Consider the following 14,190-nt stretch of genomic DNA (forward strand, 5'->3'; position numbering starts at 1 on the left):
AGGCCAGTCAGAGCCCTTGCTGTCCTCGTGGACTTCGTGTGGAGTGGGGGGGTCCCTGGGGGCCGCGTGGAGGGCAAGGCCGGCGTCTGACCGTGCTGCCCCCTGCCCTCAGCACCCTCTGCGCCCTGCTGGGCACCTGGATGGACCAGTACTGGGAGGACTTCCTGCAGCCCCCGGGCACTCCCTGCCTCCAGCTGCTGGCGGCCCTCGCCCAGGAGCATCTGCCGCGCTCCTCCTTGCGCAGATGCCACACCAGGAGCCCCCGGAGGCAGAGCCGGAGAGTGAAGGGCCTCGGGGTGGGGCACGTGAGCCTGTGGGCCGGGGCTGGGATTGCACCACAGAGGCAGGAGCCAGCAGAGGCTGCCCTCGGGCTGCGAGCAAGGGGAGCCCCAGGCATGTCCCCTGGGAGCCTGCGAGGGGAGCACTTTCCTGGGCAGGACCTTGCCCTCAGGGAGTGGGATCTTCTCTGCATTGGAATGACCCTCAGAGCCATTCATGGTGGGAAACTGCCTCTCGTCCAGCTCCTGTGTCAGCGCCGGAGCCGCCGATGCCTCCAGTGGGACCGCCAGCGCCAGTTCCACCCCCTGCGGCCGACACAGGTCCAGAGCCAGAGGCGGCTCCATCACCACCCGGAGTGCCAGCTAGCGAGGTGGCACCAGCGCCCGCCGTGCAGATAGAGCCTGACGCATTCCGTGCCCTGGCGCCAGCTCCTGAGCTGCAGGTGGCTCCAGCACCACCACCGCTGCCCCCCACAGGGATGGGGCCTGTGTCCTCCCTGGAGCTCGACCATGCGACCCGGGCAGCCGGAGCAGCTGCTCAGGAGCCGCAGGCAGCCGCAGCGCCGTCAGGAGCACGAGCTGCAGAGCCGGGGGCACGTCCAGCCGCACCTGCCTCGCCGCCGCTCCACGCATCGGCACTGCCCGCTCTCGAGGGAGGGCCTGCTCCTGCAGCAGCAGAAGCGCTGGCCTGCGAGCTGGAAGGTGCCTCGGGGCCACCTGCACTGCCACCTGTGGAGGGAGCGCCAGTGCCCCCTGCGCAGGCAGAGCCGGCCCCTTCTGCAGGGGCAGCCCCTGCTGCACCATCTGCACTCCCAGTTGGCGAGGGGGAGGCGGTCCCACCGCCACCTCCGGTGCTGCCTGCACAGGTCGCTGCAGTGCCCACTCTGGAGGTCCAGCCGGTTCAGGCACCCTCAGGAGCGACGGCTCTCGAGGGGGAGGCCAGTCTGGCAGCAGCCCCTGAGCCATGGCCAGAGCTCAGCTCAGCAGCAGGGCGGGCTGCCCCCCCACAGCCTTCCTGCCCCTGGTGCGGGCCCTGCTGGGACGGTCTGCGTGAGCAGAAGCCTGAGCTCCTGGCCTTCCCTCCCGAGCTGGTGGCAGAGCAGCTGTCGCTCATGGATGCGGTGAGCAGCTGGCTCGGCAAGGCGGGGTGGGGGAGCCTTCCTCCCAGGACCTGCCGCCCCAGCCTTGCCCACCCTAACCCCGAATCCTGCCATCTGTGCCCAAGCCCTGGTCCCCTGCCAGCCTCGTTCCCTGGGCGAGTTTCTTGAGCCCAAGCCCGCACTTGTGCCTCTGGAGAGGAGACCTAGGACACTGGCCGTCCCTGCCACACGCACTGCTGTGACGATGACCCCGGCCAGGGTCCCGAGGGCCTGCGGGATCTGAGCTGGGGGGTGTGTGGCCGGCTGACTTGCCCTCCTCCCCAGGAGCTGTTCAAGAAGGTGGTGCCCCACCACTGCCCCGGGCTCCATCTGGTCCCAGTGCCTCCAGAAGGGCAAGGAGCACGTGGCACCCACCGTGCGCGCCGTCATCAGCCAGGTCAACCGCGTGGCCGACTGCGTCATTGCCACCTGCCTCGGGGACCGCAGCGTGAAGGCCGCAGACAGGGCCAGGGTGGTGGAGCACTGGATCGAGGTGGCCAGGGTGCGTGCCGGGCCCTCTCTGGGCTCCTGGGGCCCCTCTGCACTCTGGGGGGCTCTCGGCCTCCGGGCCCTGCCCTGCCTGGAGCACAGCCCTCCTCCCTCCTCACGTCTCCCCCAGGCTCTTCCCTCAGGTGGAGCGTGGGGGTCCCACTCTGGGGCCCTGGCTCGGCCTCAGGGGCTCCATGGGGGTCTCTCATCCAGAGGGGGAGGTCAGCCGAGGGGGCTGGAGTGGGAGCAGGGCACGCTCAGACCTCCCCTCACGGCCCATTCTTTCTCCCTCCCCAGGAGTGCCGAACCCTCCACAACTTCTCCTCAGCCCTCGCCATCCTCTCTGCTCTCGAAAGCCACGTGATGGGCCGTCAGGAGAAGACATGGGCAGAAGTTTCCAGGTGGGTGGGCTTCTCTCCAGGGGATGCCGGGAGGACCAGGGGCCCTGCGGGAGGCTGGGCATCACCCTGCAGGGAGCCAGGAGGCAGCGGGACCTGGGCAGGGGCCGGGTGGGCTGGGGCGCCAGGTCTCGCCAGGACCTGAGGTCAGCTGTTGTGCGTCACCACTGGTGCCATCCGCGGTCAGGCAGAGTCGAGCCAGAGGAGAGCACGTGCAGGGTGTGCTGGTCAGCAGCCCGCTCTGTCCAGGGGACAGCTCCCCGTGTCAACAGCAGCCGCTCGTCAACTAGGAGTGGGGGTCCCCGCGGTGCCCGCCTGAGAGCTCAGCTCCCAAACCCACGCTGTCCTGCTGTGCTTGGAGCTGCCCAGTCTCAGCACCACCCACCAGGCAGTCCGGGTCCCAGGACCCAGCTCCAGCGTAGTGGGCTGTCCCCTGGACGCTCCCACCCACTCCCACCTTTCTCCTTCCTTCTTGCCCTCCCCCAGGGCCAGCTTCCGCCTCTTTCAGACACTGTCTGGGAAGGTCTCCACTGAGATCAACGCCTCCCTGGGCAGCGAGCTGATCTCCCAGGTGAAGAGCAGGCGGGGGGCCGGGGCTCAGGAGGGGGGCTTGTGAGTGCTTCCCTGCGTGTTTCTTTGCAAACCTCCAGTCAGGCCTCTTCTGGAGGAAGATGAAGAGAACTCTGCCTGGTTCGTGGGCAGGTGGGGGGCAGCCACACAGCCATAGGCCGGGGTTGGTGCTCGGATGAGGTGGGGAGTGGGGGCTGGGATGTTCCAGGAGGAGATGATGAACTGGCAGGATGAGAAGTCTCCATCCACGTGGGGGTCTCAGAACTGTACCTCGTTACGAATGGCTTGTGTCAGAGAGCTAGGCGAAGTCTTTGGGAGATGGGAAACCACGGCAGGTCCTTTCTGACTGTCACTAGAAGCTTCCACCTAGTAGATGCAGCATGACTTCGATGTCCAGTACTGCAAGGACGTGTGTCCCAGCCGTGCAGCGGGAGGATGGGGTGCCCCTGCAGGCAGAACATCCCGAGTGGACCCCCGGGAGGAGGCTCCGTTGTTGGGGCCTCGGGCAGCCTTTGGGTTTTCAGTCGCGTGGCTGGGGCAGGCAGGATCTGCGCAACTAGGCTTCCCGGGACACCCCATCCTCCAGCTCCACTGCTGGGACGACACAAGGCCCCTCGCGCATCCACGCGCAGAGGCCGGGAGAAGCGGACAGCTGCTGGCAGTGGCGGCTGTGGGGCGACATCCGCGCAGATGAGGCCTCCGGCCGGAGGGAGCCGCCTGTCCTGGGTGCCCCGAGCGTGTCCTTCCCTGGGCCTGTGTGTCCTTCTGCGGAATGGAAGCACAAGCACCCAGCGGTGCCACCCTCACCGCCAGCTGGCGGGGTTGACGGGAGAGAAGGAACGTGGTCGAGCGTTCCCGGGAGCTCCCGAGCGGGAGAGCAGGATGGCCAGAGCGTTTGTGCCACTGGCGTGCACCCCCGAGGCCTCTGGACTCCCAGAAGGGGTCAGGTCTTGTGGTCACATCCCAGATATCCAAACAGGCTCAGGGAGGCCAGGCCGCTTGCACCAGGCCCCCAGGCCACCTCCGGCACGTGGTGGCAGCAGATTTCCACCTGCCCACTTGGCCCAGGGGTCCAAGGCCCCAGGGACAACGGGGAGGGGCCGAGGGCCTCACTGACCCCGAGCTGCTCAATCCTGACTGGAGGGGAACCCCGAGTTTGCGACCTTGGACGCGAACCCCAACAGAGCCCAGCAGCAGCAGCAGCAGGAGGGTGTGGGGATGGCTCCTGCCTGGGGGCCAGGGCGGGTGGCCTCCAAGTCAGGGTGGGGCCCTCCTCCCAGCCATCACTCCTGGGCCTCTGAGCCCGGGCAGCCTCCCTTCCATGTCTGTTCCCCTGGAAGCTTGAGGGCCGGGAGCCGAGGGAATCCTCGGGGACTAGTGGCAGCAAGTCAGAGCAAGAGCCTGGAAGAGCCGAGGCTGGGGGACTGGGTGGGGTGGGGTGTGGCCTTAGGATGGAAGAAACGCCGGTGCTGGGAGGGCACTGCAGGGGAGTTTGGGGTCCTTGGAGGCCGGGCGGGGGTCTATGGGGTGACAGCTGGGTGCCTGAGCGTGTGCCGGGGTGATGCTGGGTGGTCCTAGGAGTCTGAGCCTGCGGGGTGGTCAGGGCAGGGTGTCGGGGGCCCCTGAGCACCTGCGCTCATCCCCACCCACTCCACGCCACAGGGTGCCATCCAGGGCACTGTCCCGTGGCTGGGGACATTCCTCACTCGGTTTTCGCTGGTGGACTCTGCCATGCAGGAGTTTCTGGATGTGAGTGAGCCTGGGGGCTGGGGCCGCGTGGGAAAGGGTCCCTGAGGCTTGGGAGGAGAGGCCGGCCCGAGCCCCGAGCGCTGAGCAGTGGGCACACTGCATCTCCCGAGAGCCTGCCGGCCGCCCTGGAGCTGGGTGCGTGGACTTGTGGCGGCAGAGTGCGTGCAGGGTAGTCCGGGGGCGTCTCTCCACTGTGCTCAGAGGCTGGGCCGGGCGGGCTCTCGGGCTCCCCTGGCGGGCCCCACTTCTGCACCCACAAGCCTGCCTGGGTCCTTGCCTGGTCTGGGCTGTCCTGTGCCTGTGCAACCCGCAGTCGTGCTGCGCGACAAGGGCGCAGGGGCGATGGGCACGGCAATGGCTGGGAGCCCCCTTGTGACGGATGTGACCTCTCTGCCTTCCAGGGCACCATGGTGTCCTGGAAGACTGCTGGGGAGCTGGAGGAGAGAAGACAGCGCCGCCCAGTCCCCTTGTCCCATGCAAGGGTGGGTGTTCCCCTGGTGGAAAGTCATCTTCCTGGAGGAGGAGCTGTGTGAACTCAGCCCTGAGGGCAGGTAGTGCCCAGAAGGCAGGAGAGGGCTGGGGAACCCAGGGGTCAAAGCAGCCCCCGGGCCCCGGCCCACCGGGCAAGCCCTCCCAGGCCTCAGCAGTGCCTCCTCCTCCGTCTGGCCCCAGGAATACCAGCTGGTGGCCGAGCTGCAGAGGCTGCAGGCGCGCTGCTGCTACGACTGCCTTGTGCCCGATGGGCGCTTTGGGGCCTGGTTTGAGCCGTGGAGCAGCTCGGCCAGAAGGACAGGTGAGGACATCAGGCCCCGGTGGGATGGGAGCGCCTGGTAGCTCCTGGCCCGCCTATGCCCTGCTGCCCGAGGAGGCTGGGGCACGCGGATGCCAACTGCTGTGCGGACCCCAGGAGGCAGCCCAAGCTGAGGCTCCCGGGAGCCTGACGGCTGCCCCCTGTCCTGTAGCCTCCTCCTGTCTCGTGAGTGGGAGCCGGCACCCGAGTCGGCCAGTGAGAGCCTCCAGGCCCAACACCCCCTGGAAGGCAGCGAGCTGTGGAACGGAGTTCCCCTTGGAGGGCAGGTGAGGGTGGGCTGGCCGGGGCTCAGGGAAGCTCCAGGCTAAGCGTGGCCTGGGGGGGCCTGCCTGCCACTGAGCGCTGGGATCCCAGCTCCACTCCCGACCAGCCCTGGGGCTGGGAGAGTCGCCCCCTCCCTGGGCCCATTTCCTGCTCTGGGCAATGGGGTGGTGCTGCGGGAGCTGGAGGCAGTTGGGGCCCCCTGGCTCCTCTTGATGGACCTAGGACTTAGGCGTCTGCAGATTTACCAGGGCAGAGGTGGGCAGGCATGCCAGGGGAGGCCCCCAAGGTAAGCCGAGCCTCTGTCCAGCTGCCAGGACCCCGACGCTGAGTCCAGTGGCAGCAGCACCGCCAGCTCCAGCGTCCAGCTCCAGAGTGGCCCTGACTTGAGCAGCGGGGATGCAGGGGATTCTGCTGACACGCCCGTGGCTGGCTTCTCTGGCTCTGCGGGGGGAATCTACCTGGACCACATCCCGGAGGCCCAGGATGGCCAGGAAGCCAAGGTGACTGCCCAGCCCTGCTCCCTGGGTCCTCGCCCTCCCGCCGCCCCTCCTGTGCCTGCGGGGCTCTCCCCTTGTCCACGAGGGGTGGAGCCCCGTTGCCTCGTCCAGACCTTCTAGAGCCTCCCGGAGCTTCTCGAGCAGCCCGGGCTGCCCCAAGGCTCCCGGCCTCTGCTGACCTCCCGTCCCCCACAGCCGGGGCCGTCGACCTGCGCATGGTCTCGGATCGGCTCCAGCATCACGTCAGCGTCGGGAGGATCGTCCTCTTCCTCCTCCATCCAAGCCAGGGCCACCCGGACCAGCCGAAAGCGCCGTGACTCACGGCCGCACTACAAACGGCACGTGGGCGACCGCTGCTTTGTTCGTGTCGCCCTGGCCGAGGACAGCGGCCACAAGGTCCAGAGCATCTTGGTGAGCTGGGCATGCGGCCACCCCCTGGCTGCGGTGGCTCAGGCAGTCTGCACCTGAGCGGTGCCGTGGTCCCTGCCTGGCGCCCTGGAGCAAACTTGCCTGTGGATGGGGATGGACAGACGGCCACGTCCAGGGGCAGGAAGAGTATGTGTGAGATGGCGGTCAGGACTCAGGACGGTGGACATAGGCAGGCCCAGGGGGCATGTGCTTGGTGGGCCGAGGAGCAGCTGGGAGGCCAGGGCTGAAGGAGCAGGGGCCGGGGAAGGGCTGCAGTCAGAGAAGTTGGGAGTCGGGTCCCATTAGGCCCTGGAGCTGCCGGATGGAGTTTGATTTTCTAAGGAGCCTCGGAAGGGTCAGAGCAGAGCAGGGACAGCAGGAGAGCTTTGGCCTCAGAGTGGACGGTGAGGTGGTGCGTGGAGACACCGGCAGGCGAGGGACTGCTGCCGTGACCCAGAGAGGAGGACGGGGTCTGCCCAGGTTGGTGGCCGTGAAGGCGTGAGCAGGGCCCAGATTCCGGATGGATGTGCAGATGGAGCCACCCCTGCCCCACGGCCCAGAGGCTGCAGAGCCATGGTGGTGCACAGCCGCACGGGCTGCACTTCTCTTGTGGCCAGGAGCTGGCGTGCTGGTTCTAAGCTGTCCCTGAGTGAGCCTTGGCCTGAGCCCTGCCTGCACCGGGGCCCTCGTGCTCAAGGCAGCTGCGGTCTAGACCTTGCTGAGCACAGCAGCCTCCTGGAGCCCAGGGCCTCCTGCGGGGCCATAGGGTGTCTTCCAGCCTCCTCTCGGACATCTGGGCTTGGCCTGGACGTGTGTGTTCTGCCTGGGGGTTCAGTGCTATGTGGAGGCCTCCTGGAGGGGCAGAGGCAGGGCAGGCGCCCTCCCCGAGGGCGAGCCATCTCCTGTGCTGGGGAGGGAGGAGGGACAGAGAGAGGCCCTGAGGTCACTCCACAGTCCCCACCCTCTGCTGCGATGCCACCCTTTGTCCCAGGGCTCTGGGAGGCCCTAGCAATCGTGCAGGCCGAGGAGCCAGAGGACGGGGTTCAGCCTGCAGGGCAGGGGATTTGGACCCTCCCTTGGAAACACCCTCAAGACAGAGGTGCAGGTTCTTGTAGGAGATGGGGTGAGGAAGGACTGGAAAAGAGCCCTCACTGCCTGGAGTGTCCCCGGGGGAGCAAGAGAGGACAGGGAGGCCCCTGTAGACCCAGCCCCGAGCAGAGGGGCCTCCTCGGGGTCTCTGGCAGCTGCGCCGTGGGGAGGCGGCTCCGGGACCCATGCCCTGAGGCCTGTGGCTGACCCACTGCAGGTGACCGACCAAGACAGGGCTCCAGCCGTGACCCGCAAGGCCCTGGAAGAGCTCGAGCTGGCTGGGGAGCAGCCCGCGGACTACCAGCTGGTGCAGATCCTCTCAGGAGATGGCCGTGAGTCGGGGCGAGTGGAGAGGTGGGGGCGCAGGGGTGGGGGGGCAGCACGGCCAGGGCCAAAGGTGCGAGGCCCCGCTCAGGAGGCTGGGTGCGGGGCTGCCCTGGGCGCGCTCGGCAGGCTGGCCCGGGGCGCGCCGGGCTCAGGGGCGTGCGCTGGGCTGGAGAAGGCCAGTTTCAGCGCCTCCATCCCCAGGCGGGAGGCGGCAGCGGTGCTGGGGGACGAGGCGACCTCGTGGCAGCTGCACTCTGAGGCTGGCAGTGGGAGGCAGAGTCGCTTTTGGAACAAGGGTCCCCGCGTCCAGCTGTGCCTCTGCAGAACCTTCCCTGGTCGCTCAGGGTGTCGTGCAGGCGGCTCCTCTGTGGTCCTGGAGTTGGACTGGGGAAGTTGGGTGCCCGGGCGAGGCCGGCTCTCGTGGGGACACAGAGGGTGGGGTTCGTGCGTGCCCCGGAGCACGGCTGACGCCCCTCTGCCCACCCCAGCGCTGCAGATCCCGGACGGCACCAACGTGTATTACGCTATGGCGCCCTCGCGCGCTTATCGGTTTCTTCTCCTGAGGAAGAGCACGGCCCTGGACGCCGAGGGCAAGGAGAGGGCTCTCTCAGCCCTTCGCGGGAGTCGGCAGAAGGGGCCCAGGTTCCGGAAGGGGAAACTGTAACTGGCCCAGCTGCCCCCCAGCCTCAGGCCCCCTTCCCTTCCAGGTCCGCCTGGCCGAGTCGTTCTGCTGACCCCAGCCAGTGTGGGCCCGGCAGGCAGGCGCTTCCCTCCCCAGCAGCCAGTCTGCGCCCCCCCCCCCAAGGCTCCACTCCCACCCCTGAGCCTGTCCCTCCCCTCGACACATGGCTAGTGGGAGGGAGGAGCTGCGCGGGATTGTCAGAGAACTGAATTGAGAATCGACAGCAGCAAAGACTCTCTATCTAAAGGGGAGGGGCGAGATCTACCTTTGTCCTTAGTAGATGTTCGATGTGAAGGTTTTATTATTAAATTCTAGTTTCCACTATAGCCTGGGAGTTGAGTTTGGTTCTTGCATTTCCTGTGTTTACTGAAATGAGATACAGGCGCTCGCAGTGCTCAATCAAAGGAGAAATCCTGCAGACTCATCCGTTGATTTTAGAAGGGAGAGGCAACAAGAGCCAGCTACCCCTCCCCGGGCTCCTGACGCCAGCATGGGAACCCACAGCAGAGAGCATTTCGGTGCGTCTTGGTGTTCCACCCGAGGGAGCCGAGAGCACCAGGAGGACCGTCGCGCTTAGCCCATTCCCAAAGCCCGTTTCCTGAGCCTGGGCAGGGCAGCAGCCACCTTTCCACCACTTTGGAGGAAGAAGGAACCTTTCCCGCTTCTTGCCTGAGGCTTTGCTTGCACACCAAAGAGGAACTTGTCGTTTTCAAGGGGCAACGATAGGGTGACAGCAGCAGGAGGTAGGGCAAGGATGAGCGCAGAGCTGAGAATGAGGAATGGAAAGGCACAGAGGAGCAAATGAGGAGGATTCTTGGCCCCAGTGCAAGGGCAGGCAGACCCAGCCTCCTCAGTGCCCCGCAGGGCCTCACGGTCCACGCTTGACCTTGGAGTTCCTGCTTTGTGATCCTCATCCCTGGCACCAGAATTCCTTTTCCTGAGGCGGGGCAGGGGTCTGAGCTGCAGCGTCCCGGGCTCCAGCTGGGCCTCCTTGGTGTCACACCACTGCTCCCTGTGGACGAGTGCTTCCCACTGCCGTGCCATTCCCTGTGCACGTCCTTCCCCCGGAACATCCCCGCAGGCCCCCCTCTGCGCGGGCTCCCCGGGGGCTCTGCTTGCTGGCCGGGGCCTGCGCCAGCACATGGGAGTCCTCGATGCCAAGACAGGAGCGCTCCTTCCTGGCGGCCAGAGACCCCACGCGCCCTTTTCTGTGGGTCGAGGGGAAGTCGGGCCGAGCGGTCTGAGGTCCACACTCCCCGCCCAGAGCAGAGAGTGGAGGGTGGTATTGAAGAAGAGAGCGTGGCTGGCCCGGGGTCACTGAAGGTGTGGGAGCGGGGAAGTGGCGTCCCCCGAGGTTTAGAAAGCTGACGCTGATGGCGGTGTGAGGATGACTCGGCGCCACGAGCGTCTCAAGACCCTCTGGCTCCGCCCTGGAAAGATGCAGGAAGACCCAGCCTTGTGGGGTCTCAGCCTGGGCTGCTCCTCTGCTTCTCCCCCGTGCTGCCTCTGAGATCAAGGTTTCTGCCCTATTCCTGAATCCTGAATCCTGGTCCCCAGTTGATCCTCAGTGCTAGGCGGTGGATCACGCTCTGATTTCCTGTTGCTGCCCTTGACTTTCTGGACTGCCCAAGACCATCCCCCTTGCAAGTTGAACCTTCGACCCGACAGCCTGCCTGGGCCCCTGGCAAGAGCTGATATGAATAGCGTCCTATTCCAAGACGCTGTTCTGACATCCTTGCTATTACGAAACCCCCAGAGACTGTCTGGGTAGTGGGACCTAGTAGGTGCCACACATAAGTGCCAGGGTTTCAGAGAGGAACCCGACTCCACACTTAAGGAAACTAGAGTTCAGGGGAAGATATGTGAAACAGAAATAATCAGCAAACAAAGATAGAAACATAAACTCTAATACAGGAGAGGCATTTTTAAGTGCTTGAGATCTATAAGCACATTTAAACCTCACAAAAATCTTCAATGCTACATGTTGTTATCATTCACATTTTAAAGATGGTCAATGTGAGACAGAGGGAGATTAAGCGTCTGGTCCAAGGTCAGGCATCTAGGAAGGGATGGCGCTGACATTCAGACCCCACAGCAGTCCGGCTCTGGAGTCCATGATCTTGAGAACTGCAGTAGAGTGACTTGCTAAAAGGCCAAGGAGGTGCACGGAGGAGGAAGGGACTTAGCTGGGCATGGGTTGAGGTTTTCAGAAAGGTTTTGGAAGGAAGGGGAGGGCTGGAGAGCTAATAAATATCATGGGTTGGATTCCATTCAGCATCATTTGGATACTGACTTAATTGAGTCTGGTCCCACTTCCCAGCATCAGAAATAGGCCGCTTTCTATCACCCACGCTGACTCCAACATACTGAAGTTATCTGGGCCATGACTAATGGTGAGCTAAGTGTCAGGAAGAGGAATGTTAGGATGATGAGCATGTGTGTGGACCTCTGGGAAAGAACAGTGATGAGAAGCTGCAGAAGATGTGAGAAGGGGAGAAGAGATCCCAGGGAAGCAGGAGAAGGTGGAAGCGGGGGAGAAGGTGGATGCTGGGTTGGGAGGAGAAGGGAACTGCAGTTCTGACCCTTAGCACATTCCAAGCACAGGGATACATGTTTTATGTAAACCGTCTGTGATGGTTTGAGATTTTTGTGAATCCCCAAAAGAGAAAGATTGTCGATAAGCTGATATATTCTTCAGGGGGTGATACCTTTGATAATACTGGATTCAGTCCTGAGGGGTCCTTGATTAAATTACTGGTGAAGATTAGGACTTTGGGTTGACTGTGTCAGTAAGGTGTGACCAGGTTGAGTCCCCGCCCCCTTGAGGCACCACTAAAAAGGGACACTCAGTGAAGAAGACACACAGAGAAGAGAACTTTGTCGTTTTTGATCCTGCTGTGTGACAGAAAGAAGGCTCAAACAGCTGAAGCTCTGGGGAGAGATGGACCCCATGCCTGAACTCATGGCTGACTGTGGGAAGAGAGCCGAGACTGATACAGGAAGCCCTGAGCCAGCCTGCAGCCGGAGGGAAGCTGCACCCTCGCAGAGCTCGCCCGCCACCTTGCGTCAACGTGTGGCCACTGACTTTGGTGAGAAAGCAACTTTGAGTTGGACTTCTTAGGGCTTTGTCATTGTACATTTTTACCCCAAATAAATACCGTTTATAAAAGCCCACAGATTTCTGATACTTTGTATTAGTACCCCTTTGACAGACGAAGATACCATCTCACTTCATTTTTATTATAAAAAGGTGTAGAGGTAGGTGTGATTCTCATTTAGCTGTTGAAGAAATGGAATCAGAGAAGTTTGAGGAACTAGCTATAATTATAGTTAATAAATAAAACAGGGTTTGTAACCTTTTTTGTTCCACGGACCCCTTATGAAGTCTACGCTATAGTGTGTATTATTTAATATATATATCACACCTGTGCCAACATATCCCCACAAGAATAATGACTTTTTTTGAATTTCAATTCAAGCTCACAGACCCCTTGTTAAGAGCCCCTGAAATAGACAATCCCAGGACTGAAGGTCTGGTCAGCCTGCTTCCACTGCTCTTTCCGTGAAACGATGCTCGTTTCCTCATTAGAAGAAACCAGGAATGGATAGATACTTCCTTCTCTGTGACAAAGACATGGGTCCAGGAAGGAAGGAAGGGCAGGTCACATGAGAGGCGAGGTCTCCTGTGAAAATCAGGGGCGGGATTCAGGTCTTGAGGGCGGAACAGATTTGGAAAGACTGTTGAGGGGGTTGCAACAGGAATGTAAGTGGAAATCCACAGAGGGGTGACAAACTGGGTTCACTTTCTACGTGGACTGGAGGGAAGTGTGTGTGTGTGTTCTTTGGCTTCCTTGCAGCTTCTTTTTTCCCCAGTAGTGGTGAGGAGTTGGTGTCACAACCCCTTTCTCTGCCTGGCACTTTTAATGACCCGCCATCTCTGTAACCTGGTAAGGATGAAGATCGGCTTATGCTCCGTGGTCGATTGTCGAGGTAAAACCTGTTCAGAAACCGCTGTGCTGTGCTTGGCTATGCCAAGCAGCCCAGAGCCCACCGCTCTTCTCTACGTCAGCCCACATTTTATTCAACAACAAGGCCCATCTCAGTTACTAAATGAGATCAGGCGTATGAGAAGGCTTTGTAAATTAAGTGCTCTGTAAATATCAGCTATGACTATTATCACAACCTGCAGCATTGGTCAATTCCCAGAACTTTCGTCCTGGGGCCTGAATGTGGGCAGACAAAATCCTCTCTAAGAAACTCATTAAAAAGTCCTGACATTGTGTTTGGAACTGGACACTAGGTGTCGCGATTCGATAAGATACATTATGAATGTTTTTGCCCTGGTTCCAAAATGCCTGTTGATAGAGGAATACTGAGATCTTTTTTTTCGCTGTTTGAAAAACCTGGTTTTGCTGTTTGAATACCTGGTTGTGTTTCATGGCATTTACAGCGAGTTCACTCAAAGTCACCCAGGGGAGATTAGTCCTTGGACTTAGCTTCGCTCCTTCTTCACTTCCTTGAGTTTAGAACCATTTATCTTGCTGAGATGCCTGCAAAACAGATGGCTCCTCAGTCCTGGTTTCATCCACTCAGGACTGAGCACTGCATATGCCAGGCCCTGGGCTGCAAGCTGGGGGCACAGAAACCAGCAAAACAGACACAGTTTTGGCAATTATGCAGTTTACCCCGATAATTCTTTCTTGGATTTGGTTTCCACATTGAGAATCTGCCGAGGTAGCCACAGGCAGTTCACCTGGATCTCGTACCCATCGTGTTCCTTTGGGCTTCATCTTTGGACTTCTTTGCTCCTGTTAATGGAATACATTCTCTCAATTTATCAAGCTCAAAAACCTCAGTGATTTTGTTTGAATGCTCCACTTCCTCTCCCCTCACGCTCAATCGATTCTCACACCCAAGCTTCAGAACAGGCCTTCCCCTCCATCTCCTTCCCCAAAACCGTCAGCACCCAGAACTCCAGGACCCCAGCCTGGGTGACAAGGAGAGACTCCTAACTGGCTTCCCTGCCTCTTTCCTCTGACCGCCGACAAACCCTCTGCCATGCCGACAGATAATTCTCGTGGAGAGCACTCCTCACCACGTAACCCCCAGCCTCATTCTTCATTCTACAGTATTTAACCACCTCTCATTAGGTACCAAATTAAATACAAACTCCTCTCCTTAGCAACTAAGGCTCCCCATTCTCTGTCTTCAACCTGCGTAGTCTGTACTAGCCTTCGAAACCAACGAAAAAGGGGGTCAGAGTGGTTTCCATGTCAGGCATTGGGCTAAGGCAGATGGGGTTGAAATAGAAATGAGACTAGACCCATTTCCTTTGGATCAGCAGAAAGCTAAGGTTCTTAAATTAAGCACAATAAATTCTTGGCACAACTGCGCTGGGCAGTACATTAGGACCCCAAGGAGGAAGAGGCGGATTTCTCTCTTTTATGTCCATCTTTGTTCAGCCTTCGCGCGTTTGCTCTTGGTGTTTC

The 14,190-nt window shown here is 61.3% G+C and overlaps 1 protein-coding gene across 1 annotated transcript; it reads left to right on the top strand.

Annotated features, from left to right (window-relative positions):
• Positions 1-547: 547 nt before the first annotated feature.
• On the top strand, positions 548-5,704 carry LOC131280822 (ral guanine nucleotide dissociation stimulator-like). Its single transcript, XM_071207311.1, is given in 9 exon segments — positions 548-1,399; positions 1,703-1,735; positions 1,737-1,919; positions 2,204-2,307; positions 2,791-2,875; positions 4,018-4,086; positions 4,537-4,623; positions 5,296-5,416; positions 5,586-5,704. Coding segments are annotated over 9 exon segments (1,653 nt in total).
• Positions 5,705-14,190: the final 8,486 nt, after the last annotated feature.

The sequence above is a fragment of the Dasypus novemcinctus genome, chromosome 13 (assembly GCF_030445035.2).
Source record: "Dasypus novemcinctus isolate mDasNov1 chromosome 13, mDasNov1.1.hap2, whole genome shotgun sequence".
NCBI lineage: Eukaryota > Metazoa > Chordata > Mammalia > Cingulata > Dasypodidae > Dasypus > Dasypus novemcinctus.